The sequence below is a fragment of the Fistularia commersonii genome, chromosome 4 (assembly GCF_037954325.1).
Source record: "Fistularia commersonii isolate RoL2024-O1a breed Wild chromosome 4, RoL_Fcom_v1.0, whole genome shotgun sequence".
In the NCBI taxonomy this organism is placed as follows: Eukaryota; Metazoa; Chordata; class Actinopteri; order Syngnathiformes; family Fistulariidae; genus Fistularia; species Fistularia commersonii.
This window is the reverse complement of record NC_141287.1, coordinates 6695625-6712337: the sequence shown is the minus strand read 5'-3', so window position 1 is coordinate 6712337 and position 16713 is coordinate 6695625. Positions and strand designations below refer to the sequence as shown.

Sequence of the window (16713 nt, the reverse complement as noted above, 5' to 3'; positions counted from 1 at the left end):
TGAACTAAAAAGGTTTGGAAAGTTTGCCAGTGGCTTTAAAACTGTGAGCCTGGGGTGCAAGGATCCTAGGCAGGAACATGTTCAGTCCCTGAGGAAGCAGGTCTTCATGTTTTTGGAGCCACCGTCAGAAATCCTGGAAGTCTCATTACTCATGCCTCATATACTGTATGGTGTACGCCAGTTCAGGGCAGATGAAATGTTTTGAATGTGGAGATGCGGGCCACAAACCAGTTGCTTTGGGATCAGAGAGCGATTCAGTTGATGATGGCTGACTGATGAGGCTGGTAGCTTCTGTTGCGGCCAGGGGCACCTCTCTTGCTCCTGTGAGACAGGAAGCCAGCTGGGTGATGGCGAAGACCATTGGAGCCAGTTCATTACCAGGTGATGATCAGTTGACAGCTCCAACCCTCTCATCATCCGAGTATCTAGGACATGCAGACACAACTCCAATGACACAACCACAAGGTTGATCAAGGAACTGTGGCCTGAGGTGCATTGGTGCCAAGTGCACATATGGACACCTTTATGGCTGAACATGGTGTTTATTACGGACAATCCGTAACAAGCACAGAATTCCAATAACAAAACACCACTGGGGTTCAGATCGGGGGGGCCGTTCCTCCCAAACATGCCCTTCAAGATCGCACTGTCGTTGCCCACGTGAGTGTTGAAGTCTCCCAGTAGAATGAGGGAGTCCCCAGTAGGAGTACTCTAGCAGCCCCTCGAGCGACCCCAAGAAGGGTGCGTAAACTGAACTGCTGTTGGGTGCATAGCCAGAAGTAACAGTCAGAACACGTATCTCAACCTGAAGGCAGAAAGAGGCTAACCTCTTGTCCACCAGGTAGAACCCCAACGTAGAGGTGCAGAGTTGGTGGACAATCAATATGCCCACACCTGCCAGGCGCCTCTCACCAAGGGCAACTCCAGAGTTAAAAAGAGTCCATCCCCCATCAAGAGGCCTGGTTCCAGACCCCTTGCTGTGCATCGAGTTGCGTCCAAATATATCTTGTCGGAATCAGCCTCCCGCACCAGCTTGGGCTCCTACCCCACCAGAGAGGTGATGTTCCAGTTATTACCAGTATTATTATTGGTATTACTATCATTATCATTTTTATATATGGAGTAATAAGAGCCAAGCCTGGCTGACCTTTTTTTTCTTCTCTTCATAACTGTGTTGTCTTCCTTGTACTTTGATTGCCCATGGGTGGATGTGAGCTGTACACATAATAAGACAGAGAGGAGACTTGGCTGTTGTTAATGACTGATGGGTAATCCTTGAAGAGAAAGTCACATTTACATGATGAATGAATTAGGAGGATGATTGATTGTGACGCACAAGGCTCTGAAATTGGTGGAACATTCATGATAACTTGTCAGTGGCCTTCATTTGGACCACTTGACTCTTGTTTTTCATATTGTTCAAAATGATGAGAAATAGTGATGACAAACTCTCTCACTCTCACTCTCTCACTCCCCCACTCTGTTTTTCTCCCTCAGTGTTTATGTCTGTGTGTATGTGTGTGTGTGTGTGTGTGTGTGTGGCCTCCAAATAGTGAACAAGGTAACAGTGATTGATAAGGCAGCTCAAAAGTTGAATTTTAAACAGACATAGAGACATAGAACCCTGGTAGCATCTGCAATGTACATAGAAAATGCATACATTTATTCATATCATGCAAGAGGGGTAGAATTTCATCATCAAGCACTACTTTTCTATTCAAATAGATCCAACACCTGCATTTCCTGGACCTTTCTGGTCAGGCAATTTGATCTTATCAGACAAACATTAATTTCAGTTATAGAGGGTGAATGCATGGTGGCAATACATACAGTAGCTACAAGATATTTCCCATCTACAGTCCCTTGGCAGGTAAACATACAAGCAATATATTTAAACATAGGAATTGATCACCATCACTGAAGGTCACATTACTCGGTACTCATTACATTTTAATAACGCCACAACCATAAATAGTAAAAAGTAATCATGCTATTATTTGTCGAGCAAGGGGGTGACAACGAAGAAATGAGTTGACTCATTCTGAAACCATAAATGAGTTCCTTAAAACATGAATAAGCACATATTTGATTTTTGTTGGTTATACAGTAAGTGACCTCGACATTAAATAGATTGAAAAATAATGTTGGTTTGTGTGTTTATCATAATAAATCAGGCTAGAGTTCTACTATAGAGGATGAGATCTTCTTTTCCTTTCCTTTTTGCTTCAGGTGTCGCCACAGTGAATCAACCTTCTCCATCTAACCCTATTCACTGTATCCTCCTATTTTACACCAACCAACTTCATATTCCCTCTCACAACATCCGTAAATCTTCTCTTTGGTCTTCCTCTAGACCTCCTGCCTGCCAGCTCCAATTCGAGCATCCATCTACCAATATATTCAATATCCCTCCTCTGTACATGACCGAACCATCTCATTCTGGCTTCTCTGACCTTCTCTACAAAACATCTAACATGTGCTTTCCCTCTGAAGAACTCATTCCTGATCCTATCCATCCTCATCACTTTCAAAGAACCTCTGCATCTTCATCTCTGCGACCTTCAGCTCCGCCTCCTGTCTTTTCATCAGAGACACAGGCCTGTGTCTCCCTGGGTCTAAGGATCCAAATTTTGCAGTCACACCAGATCCCAGTAGACAGTCGACCTCATCATGGAAACTGAAACAGCCATACGCAACAACCACATCTCCAATATAAAAGCTGAGCAAATCCAACTCAAGGTCTTAGCAGCACTCGCCAGTGCCAAACCACCTCTGTCCAATCTGACACCGGAAGAGAAGACAGCGCTCTTTTCACTTCAGAAAGATAGCAGCATCACCATCCTCCCAGCCGACAAAGGTAGATGTACGGTGGTTCTGGAAAAAAAGGTTACCAAGCAAAGATGGACAATCTCCTCGGGGACACAACAACCTATGAAACCATGAAACGGGAGCCGACCAACGCATATAAGAAGAACATGGTCAACTATCAACAGCATCTAGACTAGGATGTGGCCATAGACAAACCATTTTATTATTGACTGTATCCAGGAGAAACCATGCCTTGCATCTACAGACTCCCAAAGGCTCACAAGGAGGGAGCTGCTCTCAGACCCATTGTCAACAGCATCAACTCCATCATATACAACATTGTCAAACATGTAGCAAAGATTTTGTCACCTCTGGTTGGCAACACCACACACCATGCCCAGAATTCACAGGACTTAACCAGTAAGGTCAAGCAGATCAGGCTCAACCCAGATGAAACCATGGTGTCATACGATGTAACCTCATTGTTCACATGTATCCCCACATCGGATGCAATCACAGTGGTGAGGGAACGTCTCCTTAAGACAACACCTTAATAAACAAAACTAAACTCTGTCACTCCTGACCAACTCCCCCTCTTGGACTGTTGCTTTCACACCCAACAGGACAGAAGCCTAGACAGCAGGATTTACAGGAAACCAACACACACCGACCAGAATTTACTTTTCGTCTCACACCACCCTTGAGCAAAAACTGAGGGTAATCAGAACTCGACACCACTGGGCCAAGAACATCCAATCAACCACTGAAGGAAGCAAGACTGAGGTACAAAACAGCTACCCTACCTTAACTACCCTAATTTGGCCTTCACCAAATCATCTTCACCCTCCAAACAACCAGGAAAGACCCAACACCCGGTAACGTCCACATGAGCCTCAGTTCATGTATCCAACAGATTTCACTCCTATGTTTAGCTTTACCTTTTCACATTCCAATCCGAGTAATTCCACAAAGTTGCTCTTTTGTTCCAACAAATGACACCCCCATTAGCATAATAAGCCCATTGCACCTACTTTCTGCAGATCAACTCTTCCATTTACACAACAAGCCACCATAACTTAAACCAGCCCAAACCCCTGGTAGTTATAGTCGGAAACTCCCTTAGAAATGAGGAAGCCTCTAGAATGAAGGGTGAAACTTATTCAAGTAAAGAAACTCAAGTCCGCTTACCAAAACAAGAAGATTTCAACAAGAATTCACTATGACTTGGATGACTGATCACCCCCACAGACCTGCCATAGATATGTTTTGTAATCCTAAGTCGCTAGAATTTCTTTACAGCCACAAATAGCACGCTGCTGTGTTTGTATTCTTTGTTTCTCTCTTTTTCCGACTCTCTCTTCTCTGTCTGTCTTTCTCTCTCTCACACACACACGCACCCGCACACACACACACACACACATTATCATTATCATCAGTGTTTACACCCTAAATCTGGATCACTGAGTTATTAAGCATTAATAAAATCATGCATACATGATTGTTTTGTTCTTCATATTATTTATTCTTTAATCCATGGAACAAATTAAGAAATGTGTGTTCCATAAATGAATTGTCACAAGAGAGTTTAAGGTCACATACATTTAACCTGGATAAACTGCATCAAGTATATCCTGTGTTTCTCCTCAGATCGTGGCTACTGTGATTGTGGAATCTGTGAGTGCGATGACGGCTGGTTTGGAGACGCCTGCCAGTTCCAGGAGGAGTGTGACCTAACCAACAAGAAGAGCAAAGAGCTCTGCAAAAATCCACAGGGGGTGGTTTGCTCCAACAGAGGTGCTAAGACTACACACATTATGCAATGTTCGTTGCATGTTTGCAAAGAAAGTAAAAGATATATAAATACATAACATTCTTATAAACAATACAATATGGATAAATATGGTGTTTACAAAATACTCTGAAAAAGAATGATAAAATGGTAGAATGTCTGAGTAATTTAATTTTCCCCAGCTGTTTGGGTACTGTGAGATGAATTGTTATCATGTCTTGAAAAAGAGATTAAAAAAAAAAAGAAGAAAGAAACATGTCCTTATCTGAGGACAAGAGATTTGCTTTGATATAACACGATTTAAGAATCACTTTTGCCCTATGCCATCTCACCCAGTAAGTCTCTGTAGCATCAGCTGTGATTCACTTCAGCTGCCAGAGTAACTTTATGAGGTCCCAATGTCCTCAAACAAGCCCATCTTTGGAGAAGTCCTGTAGCTTTTTTAATTGTGCATTCTCTTTAAAACAATTAACTTTATTCAAAATCATTCAAACCTTAGTGTAGTACTTTTTTTTAATTCATATATATCATTTCTGATTTCCACATATCATTTTCTACTATATGTAACCATATGTGATTACAACCAATGACCCCTGATAGAGTATTTCTTAAGACAAAAAACAGAAAAAAATGGCACAGAAATTATGTACTACATTTCTAAACATTGCTTGGAGGTCTTTTATTTTAACAGTGTTACACATTTACACTTTTCACGAATGGATAAGCATTGTGTGATTATATTTGTAGAGAAGTCATCATGTTTTGGTCCCCTGAAGATTAAAACCGGGAGGGCAAAATGGCTGTAATCACCAAACACTGACTGACCTCACATTTAACCTCTCCTCTGGCCTGCTTTGCCTCCAGCTACGTTAAGGATAAATATGCCTGTGTGTGTCTGTCTGTGTGTGTGAGACCATGCACCGTACAGTGTTTGGCCTCTTTGACGATTAATGTAAATTTATTCACACCATGTAGCTGTCAAGTCTTGTGTCCACTGAGAGCATTGTGTGAGACACTCTCACACACAAACCTCCTCAACCAAAACCTCTGTATCTCATATTTAGAGACTATTTTGCCTTGTATTCATTGCAAAAAAAGAGCCTAATCAGCTTGAAAACAATTTGTATTACTCTCCGGCTGATCCAAATACAGAGACTGACAAGATGCAAATATTTATTAGCACAGTTTGAGCTTTTTTTTAAGATCTTTTATTGTTGAATGTATGATTATGAATGTAAATCTTGAATGAAATGAACAACTGAACAAAGCTGCAATGCTTCCACCTAGAAAATAACCCATTTGAGGACGTTGGGACTTATTCAAATAGCTGGGAGACATTAAAGAATGTTCACAATTAAAACCTCTGGACAAGAGAAAGCAAAGAATTCAGTAAATCAGCAGGATTCTTTTTTTTCAAAGTGCCTCACAACATATTAACTCCAGATGTACACTCAACATCACACTGTGATGCACCCAAACACAACCATTAGCATAATAAGGTTCAATGTATTGCTGAAAATGATATCCTTTACAGGCACGTGCCACTGTGGCAGCTGCATGTGTGACAATAACGACAACAGGGGCCTGGTGACAGGGCGTTTCTGTGAGTGCGACGATAGTGAATGTCTGGAAGAGGACACTGGCGAGGTGTGTGGAGGTATGCCTCAGAACCTCACTGTCCCCGGAAAAATATAAACTAAACAATATGGGTTCACTTGTAGCTTTGACATTGCTCTTCCACATAAAAGACTGACACCACCTTTTGTCTACAGTTTCAGTATGATTTCAATAAATCAATTTATACTCAGCTAATTAATATTATTGCTTAGCTTGGGACAAAAAATAGTACTCCATCCTCTTATTAATCTTAAAGATGTGCCAATCAAATATTTACCAAGCATTAAAATCCTATTTTTATGTTTACATATTTTAAGCAACACTCGCTGTCAAAACACACATGCACTTACTCGACACCACTACAATATCAAGATGGACTGCTGAGGCTCAGTCTTAGAAATGGGGTAGCACAAGGTTCTATCCTTGGTTCTTTGCTGTTCACTTTACAAATTAATAATATAAAAATTCATAGTAATTACAGCAATGGTCGTCAGATTATATTATTCAGTAACCTGTCCCTCAAGGAGAGACACTGACATGTCTAAATTGGATCATTTCACTTTATCACTCCATTAACTTGACCTCATTGAAATGCAGAGAAGATAAAGCCAATGATATTCTGCATCTTCATCAGCCAAGCCTATCCCTCGACCATTAACAATTTAAATACAAGCTCATAGCTCAAGTTAAGAGAGAAACACACATTCACTTCTAAACATAGCACAACATTGGAGAAATTTGACCATTGCTTTTAACCTATCATTGATGAACCCTGAGCAGCAGATAGAAGTTTATAGCAGTGACAGGCGAGGATTGCCTTGCTAAACAACACTTTGACAAGCTAGGGGGAGCGCAGCAATCAAAGCAGAAACATGTGCCTCTAAAATCACTGTTCTAACCACATGAGCCGCACCAAAGATGTTTTTGTCAGAAGTGGGATTTGAAATCACGCTTCCAGGGGAGACGGCGACCTGAACACAGCACCTTAGACAGCTCAGTCTAAGATGTTGTATCAGAGACACTTTATTTATCCGTGAGGAGATTTGTCCCTATAGCAGATCCAAAATCTACCCCCCCTCCTCGTACATGTCAAAAATGGTAATGTATCTTGAAATTAGTAATTGTGTGACTCTTTTGATCACCATGCATGATTTCAACTCCTGTGATTTTGTTATTTCTATTGCTGATAGTGAACTATATTGCCGTTCTCAGGCTTCCCTTTGAAAAAAGAAAATATGGTAATGAGATATACGGTAATAAGCCAAAGTTTAAAGACAATAAAATGAAAATGATAAAACCTGAAAAATCTCAGCAAAATATCTCAAAATTCAACGGACCTGTGTTTCTTTCTAAAAGGATTCATGATGCAGTTAGATTCCAGTCAAGCAAAGACAAGTTTTTCAAAATGCACATCACTTCACATCAGGCTCTCATATCTGTAAGATTTGCGGGGGGGGGGGGGGGGGGGGGGTTGCAGGTACTTACGACTGTTGCATTGTGTAGGAATATTTTATGAGAAAAGTTACTCTTACTTTTTTAAAGCATTTTAAAACATTTTATACAGGTTTCTGATTTGGACATGGAGAAATATTCTCTTCACTGGCAAATGGCCAGTTTCATGGAAACCTGTCACTGTCAACCCAAAACAGTCAACTAATCGGTTGTTGCATGTACCTTCTGATCTGTTTCCAGGACATGGCCAATGTTACTGTGGAAACTGTTACTGTGCTGCTGGTTGGCATGGAGACAAGTGTGAATTCCAGTGTGACATCAGCCCATGGGAAAGCAAACGGAGATGCACATCTCCAGATGGCAAAATCTGTAGCAACAGAGGTCTGTTTACCCACTTCGTAGCCAGAAGACAATGTGCAGCCCTAACTGTGTGGGACAATTATCTTAATTTTAATGTTATCATTATTCAATAAGGCTGCATTTATGTACGACACTGTTTCTCTATTCATTATATTGAAGATAAAAAAATGACATATGTAGAAAGAGTATTTTTCCAGGAGCCTACCCCTGAAGTAGAGACACGCTGGAACCAGTTTTTCTCATTATCATTATTCTACAATATATTGCAAAAACAATTATGGTTATCAAGTATTGTATAATTATATTTCTGGCTTGTTTTCTGTGTATATTTCCCATAGTTTTAAAAAGATCTATGTTGTAGTTGGTTGGTTCGTTTGTTTGTCAGTTTTCACCGTCTGTTTTTTTAATAAGAGATCATCAGAGTATGGTGAACACAGTCACTGCAAAAGCTCTCAAATCCTCGCTAAAGCGATCCTGTGGGATTTCCACAAAGCTTTCTAGAAATTAATAACAGCATCCTTAACTGAGGCCGACTAAGTGGTAAAGGGCTGAATTATGGGCTAAATGGATCAGGTCACAATGCAGAGAGAAGCACTGACATAACATGAACAACCATTGACTGCATTCATTGTCACTGGATCATTGTCCTCTTGAAGTTCATGCAGGGACACCTGAGGAAGAATGATGATGATGAAGTGAATGCTAGTTAGTACTAGACTTCATTAAGTAACCTTAATTCATTTAGTATAAAATTTAGTTTTGCAGCATTTTGCAATCCATCAGAGTAAGATCATGTAAATGATGGCAAAAAAATGTATGTAATGAACATGGTTGGACACAGGATTTACTGAATATGGGTTGTCTCTGACTTACAGTATATGATTTCAAATCGGAGAAGAAGAATCGTTCCATTTCGTGAAGTAAAGGGAAAGTATGAAGTAAAACAAAATAGAATACATTTAAATAAAATACTAATAATAAAATAAAATGAAATAAAAATAAATGTTGACTCAGCCATTTAAATAAAATACTATGTAGAATAAAGTTCAGGAAAATTATTTCAAGTAACATGATTTGTAAATGTATACAAAACTTCTATTTTTTCATTTAATGTGGTACTTTGCCTAAATAAACAAAGTATGCATTTTTATGGTTCTCTAGGGACTTGCGTGTGTGGGGAGTGTAACTGCTATGATGTAGATCCTTCTGGTGACTGGGGAGACATACATGGAGACACCTGCGAGTGCGACGAGAGGAACTGCCATGCAACCTATGACCGTTATACAGATGACTTCTGCTCAGGTCAGCATACTGTCGCCTGCTCTCACTTCTTAGACTTAAATGAATGGCCCGTGCAACATTTTATCAATATTTTTTCACCAAAATTGTTTTTCAAAAGTTATAAATGACTGTATGAAGATGAATCGTGTACAGATCAGCGCTCAGGTTCCCTTATATTTATTTAAAGCACATCTGTCTGGAAGCTTAAATAACTTGAAGGCTCTCTGGTGCTTACTGAAACACCAGCGGTCCTTCAAATAAATGTCTCTGGAAAACGGAGCTTAGCAGTGTGAGCTATTTATTTGTCTTCATTTTCAGGTTAGCACCCTCTCTGGCTGGTCTGGCAATGCTGGCTTTCTCCTACACTTGGACAGAGATCCAAGTTGAAGGTTTATGTACACCTGATATAACAGGCAGCAATGTTTCACAAGATGACGCAGAAGAAAATAGAGAATGGAAGAGAAGAAAACATCAGGTGTCAGTTGATACACTTGCAGGCACCATGAAACTATGTAGTATCTAACTAAACTAACTAGTTTCAATAAATTCGAGACTCAAAACGTCCCCCAAAAAATCTGTATAAAACAATATAATTGCTAACACATTGGTCATTTAACAATCTGGTAAAGGATGAGAAAATAAAGGGGGTGATTTCATGTGAGAATATGAGAAACTTGAAAGAGAGAATCTGAAAAACATTTCCATGTTATCATCTTCAACATGAATTTTGATCATGTGATCTGCTAAGCAGGGCTGTTGTCAGTACTTTGACAGACATTGCCTTGTGCAATAATCACAGATAGGATTTTTTTTCCTGTCTCGCGATGCTTAGATACATTTGTCCCAATCTGACACTGAGACCCTCACACATGAGAATTCAGACCCCTTTGCAGGAAAAAAAAGATGTGAATCAACTCCTCTTATTAATATGCAGTCGCTAGTGTGGATTTGTTTGAAATGTTGGATTTCGAGCAGTTTAAAAAGCCAAATAATGGAAGGCTTTCCGATCAGGACACTTAATTTGTTAAAGCTTTATTTTACTATATTGTAGTTTGATCATCTTCTTTGATCTCCCCTCCATCATCTTCCCACCCTACCGGCCTGCTTCGATCACTGCACTGCTGATTCCCATTCCCTTCAACTAAACTTTCTATATTCGTCTAATCATGTACGCAACCTCCACTCTGATTTAGCTCACCTCTCCCCTCCTTACAGGACATGGGCAGTGCAACTGTGGCAGGTGCGACTGTAAGGATGATTGGGCTGGAAAGAAGTGTGAACACCCACTGTCTTGTTCCCTATCTCTGGAAAGTAGTCTGCGGAAATGTCGAGGAACATCCAAACTGCCTTGCTTCGGACGAGGTAAATGATCTTTCAGCTTAAGCTGACCGTAATGTCTGTCTAATTTCAGACATAGACTTCCATGGTTACATAAGACAAAGCAAGATGTTTCATATTTCTTGAATGTCATGTTGTGGTTGGGAATATAGTTTAAGCCAAATGATCCGAAAGCACCTAGATGCATAAACAATGAAATTAACTTTTATCACTTCATGTAGTAAAGGCAACAACCACATGCATCTATTTGTTTATTTAGATGCAAGAATGAAAACCCACAGGCCAGTTGTTACTTGTCAAGTAATGCCAAAGCATTTTTTCCCATGAAAGCAAGGGAGACCATTAAAAGCACTGTTATAATTGCAAATGACACACAAGCCTTTTATTAAAATTTCAAATCACAGCTATAGCCTTTCCAGCTCCAAAAAAGGGAAACAAATCACTCACCCTTTGTAAAGCTATGTTGATGAGTCATTCCAGGCATTGGTCAGAAATGCCAGTGTTAATTGCGGTCTGAAAACAATTAATTAATAAAGAGACAAATGAATGACACTAAAACAAACAACAAAATTAAAAGGATTAAATGATCTGTTGCTCTTACTGATATATGAGCTGCTTGATAAGAAGGATTTGGAGGGTGCATTTTGCATCCATTTTCCCTGCATAATGTATGTGCGTAGGACACGGAGCAACACAGCATCTGAAAGGGGATGATATGAATAAAATAAAAGATGGAGACAGATATAATCAAAAAAGGACAGAAAAAAAGGAAAACTGACAAATTAATTAGACTCAGAGTTGCTGCTACAAATGATTGCATCACTCTTTTCACTGCGGTGACACACACAGCACAAGGACCACTATCTCACATAATGTCATTGTCACTGAAAAGATTTGTTTATCTCTAGTATTGTTGCATTTTTTTTTAGAAACTTTTAGAATTATCACAAATTATTTGATCTTGTAACTGAGACATTCAGTTAGTGTCCCCAACACTATATCAACCCTCTCTGTCACTTTGGCTTGCCCTCATATATCCAGGACATTTCTTTTTCATCTTTCTTATTTTTTACTTCAAATGATAGCAAATGTAAATACAAATAACAACTATTATTTACAGATATATTTTTTAAATTCAACTTCTTCTCTTCACAATCGATGATGTTCAATGACAACACAAAGAAATGGGATTGTTTATTGCTCCCAGAGACACAAGCGGGTTTTGGTAGATTATAGAAGACATTTCCAGACAACACATCCTCACTCCTAATGCGTCAACCGCCTGAGGAAATATGAAACTTTACATACCAACGCATTAGTCACCCCTTTAGGCGCACCTTCAATAAATGGCCTATTTAAAAAAAAATCATATATAAAGCGCACCGCATTATAAGGCGCATATAATAGAAGCTACAGTAGTGGCCTGGGTTGTGTTAAGCATCCACTAAATGGAACTGTGCTTAAAGGAATGTCAAAAAACAATCAGATAAGTCAGTCAAACTATATTGATAGAATAGAAACAACGTTCGTCACTCCAAAAACAAGTTAGTACATTCACATTACGGTACCGTAAGTACCCGGTAGCTCTTACCGGTATTTGCGCCGCCTTCGTTCAAACACTATATTTCCAACTCCATTTGCCACAGTTCAAAACGTTTCATAAAACGAAAGTCGCTAGCTAGCAACATAACTTCTTACTGTATTCGAATAGTGACTGTATAGACGCCTGTACTTTGCAGCTCTCTGTTCAACAACCCACTGCTCGAGTTTGTCCTCCAAACTGTGGCCATCTCGCTTAGTTCCGAGGGGACTAAGTTTTGGTCTCCTTTACTTGACGCAGGTCATCTTATTGCTTCCTCCACTTCCGCACCATTGATTCGTTAATGTTGAATTCTCTCGCTGCTGCTCCGTGTTCAACTGCGTTACTGATCGCCTTGAGTTTAAACTTTGCGTCGTAAGCGTATCTCTTGAAAGGTGCCATTTTGGGGTCTAAACACACACACAAGTGGTGTAGAACTGGAATTCCCCTTTACCATTTTTTACCGCTGCTACTTCGGCGACACGCACACACGCACGAAGAGAAATCAAAATTCCCGCTTCGCGCAGTCATATATCCCAGCATGCACCTTGCGCTACTTCTTCTCCTTCTTCTTCTTTCGGCTTTTCCCTTCAGGGGTGCCCACAGCGCATCAACTTTCTCCATCTAACCCCATTCTCTGTATCGTCCCCTCTCACACCAAAAACTTTCATATCCTCTCTCACTACTAGACCTCCTGCCTGGGAGCTGCAATTCCAGAATCCTTCTACCGATACATTCACTATCCCTCCTTTGTACATGACCGAACCATCTCAGTCTGGCTTCTCTGACCTTCTCTCCAAAATATCTAACATGTGTTGTTTCTCTGACAGACTCATTCCTGATCCTATCCATCCTGGTCACTCCCAAAGAGAACCTCAACATCTTCATCTCTGCGACCTCCTGCCTCCTGTCTTCTCGGCACTGGAACAGTTTCTAGTCCATACAGCATTGCTGGTGTCACCACTGTCTTGTATGCCTTTCCTTTCATTTCGGCTGATATCTTTCTACCGCATAATAGCCTTGACACTTTTCTCCACCCATTCCAACCTGCTTGGACCCATCTCTTCACCTCTTTTCCACACTCTCTGTTGCTCTGGACTTTTATCTCCAAGTACCTGAAATCCTCCAACTTCTTGATCTCCACTCCCTATAGCCTCACCGTTGCACTCAAGTTCCTCTCATTCACACACACATATTCTGTCTTACTGTAACTAACTGTCATTCCTCTCCTTTCCAGAGCATACCCCCACCTCTCCAGATTTTCCTCTACCTATTTCCGCTCTCACTACAGATCACAATGTCGTCTTCAAACATCATGGTCCATGGAGATTCCTGTCTAACCTCATAAGTCAGTCTGTCTATCAAAAAGGGGCTCAGAGGAATCCCTGATGGAGTCCCACCTCCACCTTGAACTTTTCTGTTACTCCAAAAGCACTCCGTACCACTGTCTCACAGCTACCATGAATGTCCTGCACCAGTTTAACATACTTCTCTGCCACTCCAGACTTCCTCACACAATACCAGAGTTCCTTTCTCAGCACTCTGTCATATGCTTTTTCTAGGTCTACAAAACACAATCCAGCTCCCTCTGGCCTTCTCTGTACTTCTCTATTAGCATTCTCAAAGCAAATACTGCAGCTACTTCTTCTGTGGGAGAAAATGGAGTCAGCAGCTGCTTCCCACAGTTGCAAGACCCCTTGTTGCTCAATATTGATCCATATACAAGGCGCACCGGATTATTAGCTGCACTGTCGGTTTTTGAGAAGATTAAAGGCTTTTAAGTGCGCCTTATAGAGCAGAAAACACATTAATTTTTTGACAAACCAGGAGATTAATTTTTTAGACACACCTAGAGAAGCGTCTCGTTTCAGGTACAGCATTAGTGGAGGAACACGATATCTCATTTACAACTGAAATATGTGGATAATACAAACTTCGCTTTCATTTAGAAAAAGATAAAGATGTTGATGTAGGCATGACACTCCAGGTTTGTTGCAGGGAAGGGAAGTATTTTATTTCGTCAGACAGTTGAGGCATCGGAAGTGAGTATGGGTTCTTTCTGAAACTCCAATTTGCAGCCTGTGAATCTGAAGCAAACACCGAGGTAACGAAAAGGTCCATAACTTGAGTTGGAATGATGGTGTATTTCCAGTAATATACTAAATGGTTCTGCCGAGGTAATTAGTGGAAAATGCAGGTTGTATTGTTCAAAAGCGTCTTGTGTATCATTAATAAGGTAAGTTGTGTTGTGGCTCTGCAGAGTAACCACAGAGAGACCATGAGGACAGTGTGGTTCTTGTATTTCACACTGGAACAGAGGCTCAGTGCTCCATTGAACCTTGTTAAAGGGAATTCTCCCGCAGCCTTTTTTGCGAACATAAATTGCCATTGCTTGATTGGCAATACTAAAAGGGATCCCTGCAAATGACCATAAAACCACAACCAGAAAATCCAACTCAGTGCTTTCTAAATGTTTTGTTGCAATTTATCTTTGCAATGGACTTGGTGCTGGTGTTGTGTTTATGTGGATTTATCATAGGTTAATGTTAAGCATTGATTCTCTGTTTCATTTGATTGTGGGGATCGTCGCTGGGGATTTCACAGCCTTTCAGCCGCTCCACTGTTTCACCAAGAAATAAAGCACGTGTGGATTTTAGTCCACAGTATTTAAAAGCAGAAGCCATTGAGGTACCTTATAAGTAAGGGTGTCATACACATCTTTTACCCTTGTTCAATGCACAGAATGTATAGCCAATATCTTGTCTGTTCCAATATGTGCCGTCTCATTAACAGACCATTGATAGTTACGTCTTAAACCAATCCACCAACAGACAGGGGATTGCAGCCCCCTTCCCCCCCCCCAAACACACACATGCACACACACACACACACACACACATGCACACAAGCGCATACACATATGGAAACGCATATTGAAACAGTAAAGACTAACATGTGATGGGAAAGTTAATTAGCTTCAACTGCCCAAGCAGCACCTTTAAATTATCTTGAACAAATTGGAACTTTAATTTACCCTTTACAATACAACATTCCATCCAACCCATTCCTTTTTTGGTGTGTGTGTGTGTGTGTGTGTGTGTGTGTGTGTGTGTGTGTGTGTGTGTGTGTGTGTCGCATGTTCTTTTGTGTATAAATATAGGTACATTTTGACCCAATCTGATACAGTGATACAGATATGAGGCTGCTGGAACTGTACATTAGAATAACATATGGCTGGAAAATGGCTCAAGTTTTAGTCTTTGACTTTGTTGTAAATGTGTACAATTTGCATATATATTTGATTCTAATAATTGAAATATTCATTCATAATGTCTGCACTATATCTATAGTAGGTTTCATCAGTTTCAATTAATGTATGCTTGTATCCGTGTGAGAAATTAAGGCTGCGGCTTATTAATACTGTGATAAATATTTTTTTCTTTTGTCAGTTAAGCGCACATTCATTTTCTGTGACCCCCATCTAAACATGGTCCATAACGCCATAATTATACAGCTGTATCTTTACTCATAATCTCTGCAGATTCGAGCTAAATAAATGAAAAAAAACAACTCATAATTATTCAATGAATAGAGCAAAATTTGATTTGTGTCTCTCTGGAGCACCATGCAGCTCTGTATTCAAATACCGAGATACAGAGTTACAAAACGTATACTTGATATCTGAATGGTTCTGATCACATAATAAAAGAATTGCTTTTTCCATTGTGTGTGTGTGTGTGTGTGTGTATGTGTTTGCATTCTATGAGGATGCCCCTACAGTTTAGTGTCTGGAGTGTGACCGTACCATCTTGAAGCAGGTGATTGTAACACACTTCACTGCGGCTGCAATGCCTTCAATGGCGAGACAAGAAAGGGAGCATAAAAGGGAGCTGTGAGGGAAAGAAAGACTCGAGGAGACAGATGTAGAAAATCGCTTCAGCATGAATGACTGCGGCTGGTCCAGATGGCAGTTTGAGCAGAGCAGCCTTGAAATTTGAGCCAGCAGCTTTAGCGCTGTTCTTCCTGAGAGGTGGAGGCACGTTCACTGTCTTGTGGTATTTCCTGAAGGAAACACCTGCTTTCATCATCTTTTTTCGCTGACTCTTGGGATTCCTTTCAATGCTTTCTGAAAAAGTTGGCCTTCAACATTGTGTGATCGCCTTTTCATGGTGAATCCATTTGGAATTATTTTGATCCAGTGGTTTGTTCTATCAAATACGTATGAGAAACAAAGTCACATGTATGCCTTTCTTTTGACCCCAACAAAATGGCCAGGAGAGAACATTGATGGGATGTGATTCTATGACTCCAAAATGCTTCCAGCCGCTGTGAGGCGGACCCTGCTTGTGCACGAGGATGAATCCCTAAAAACTGTAGATCTATCTCAAAGAGTTGAAATAAGAAAATAGAAAAAACCTTCTGAATTAGAAGGTCTTGCTTAAGGGCTGCAAATAACAGTAAACAAGCCATCTTCACTTGATAAGAAGTG

The 16713-nt window shown here is 40.3% G+C and overlaps 1 protein-coding gene across 1 annotated transcript in view; it reads left to right on the top strand.

The window, feature by feature from the left end:
* Positions 1 to 16713, top strand: part of itgbl1 (integrin, beta-like 1) — a 52915-nt gene that overhangs the window by 15650 nt on the left and 20552 nt on the right. Inside the window, exons 4-8 of the mRNA XM_086144941.1 lie at positions 4456 to 4602; positions 6132 to 6254; positions 7907 to 8047; positions 9188 to 9328; positions 10523 to 10669. Of these exons, the coding sequence (XP_086001067.1) occupies positions 4456 to 4602; positions 6132 to 6254; positions 7907 to 8047; positions 9188 to 9328; positions 10523 to 10669 (699 nt within the window). The remainder of the gene's footprint in view (positions 1 to 4455; positions 4603 to 6131; positions 6255 to 7906; positions 8048 to 9187; positions 9329 to 10522; positions 10670 to 16713) is intronic.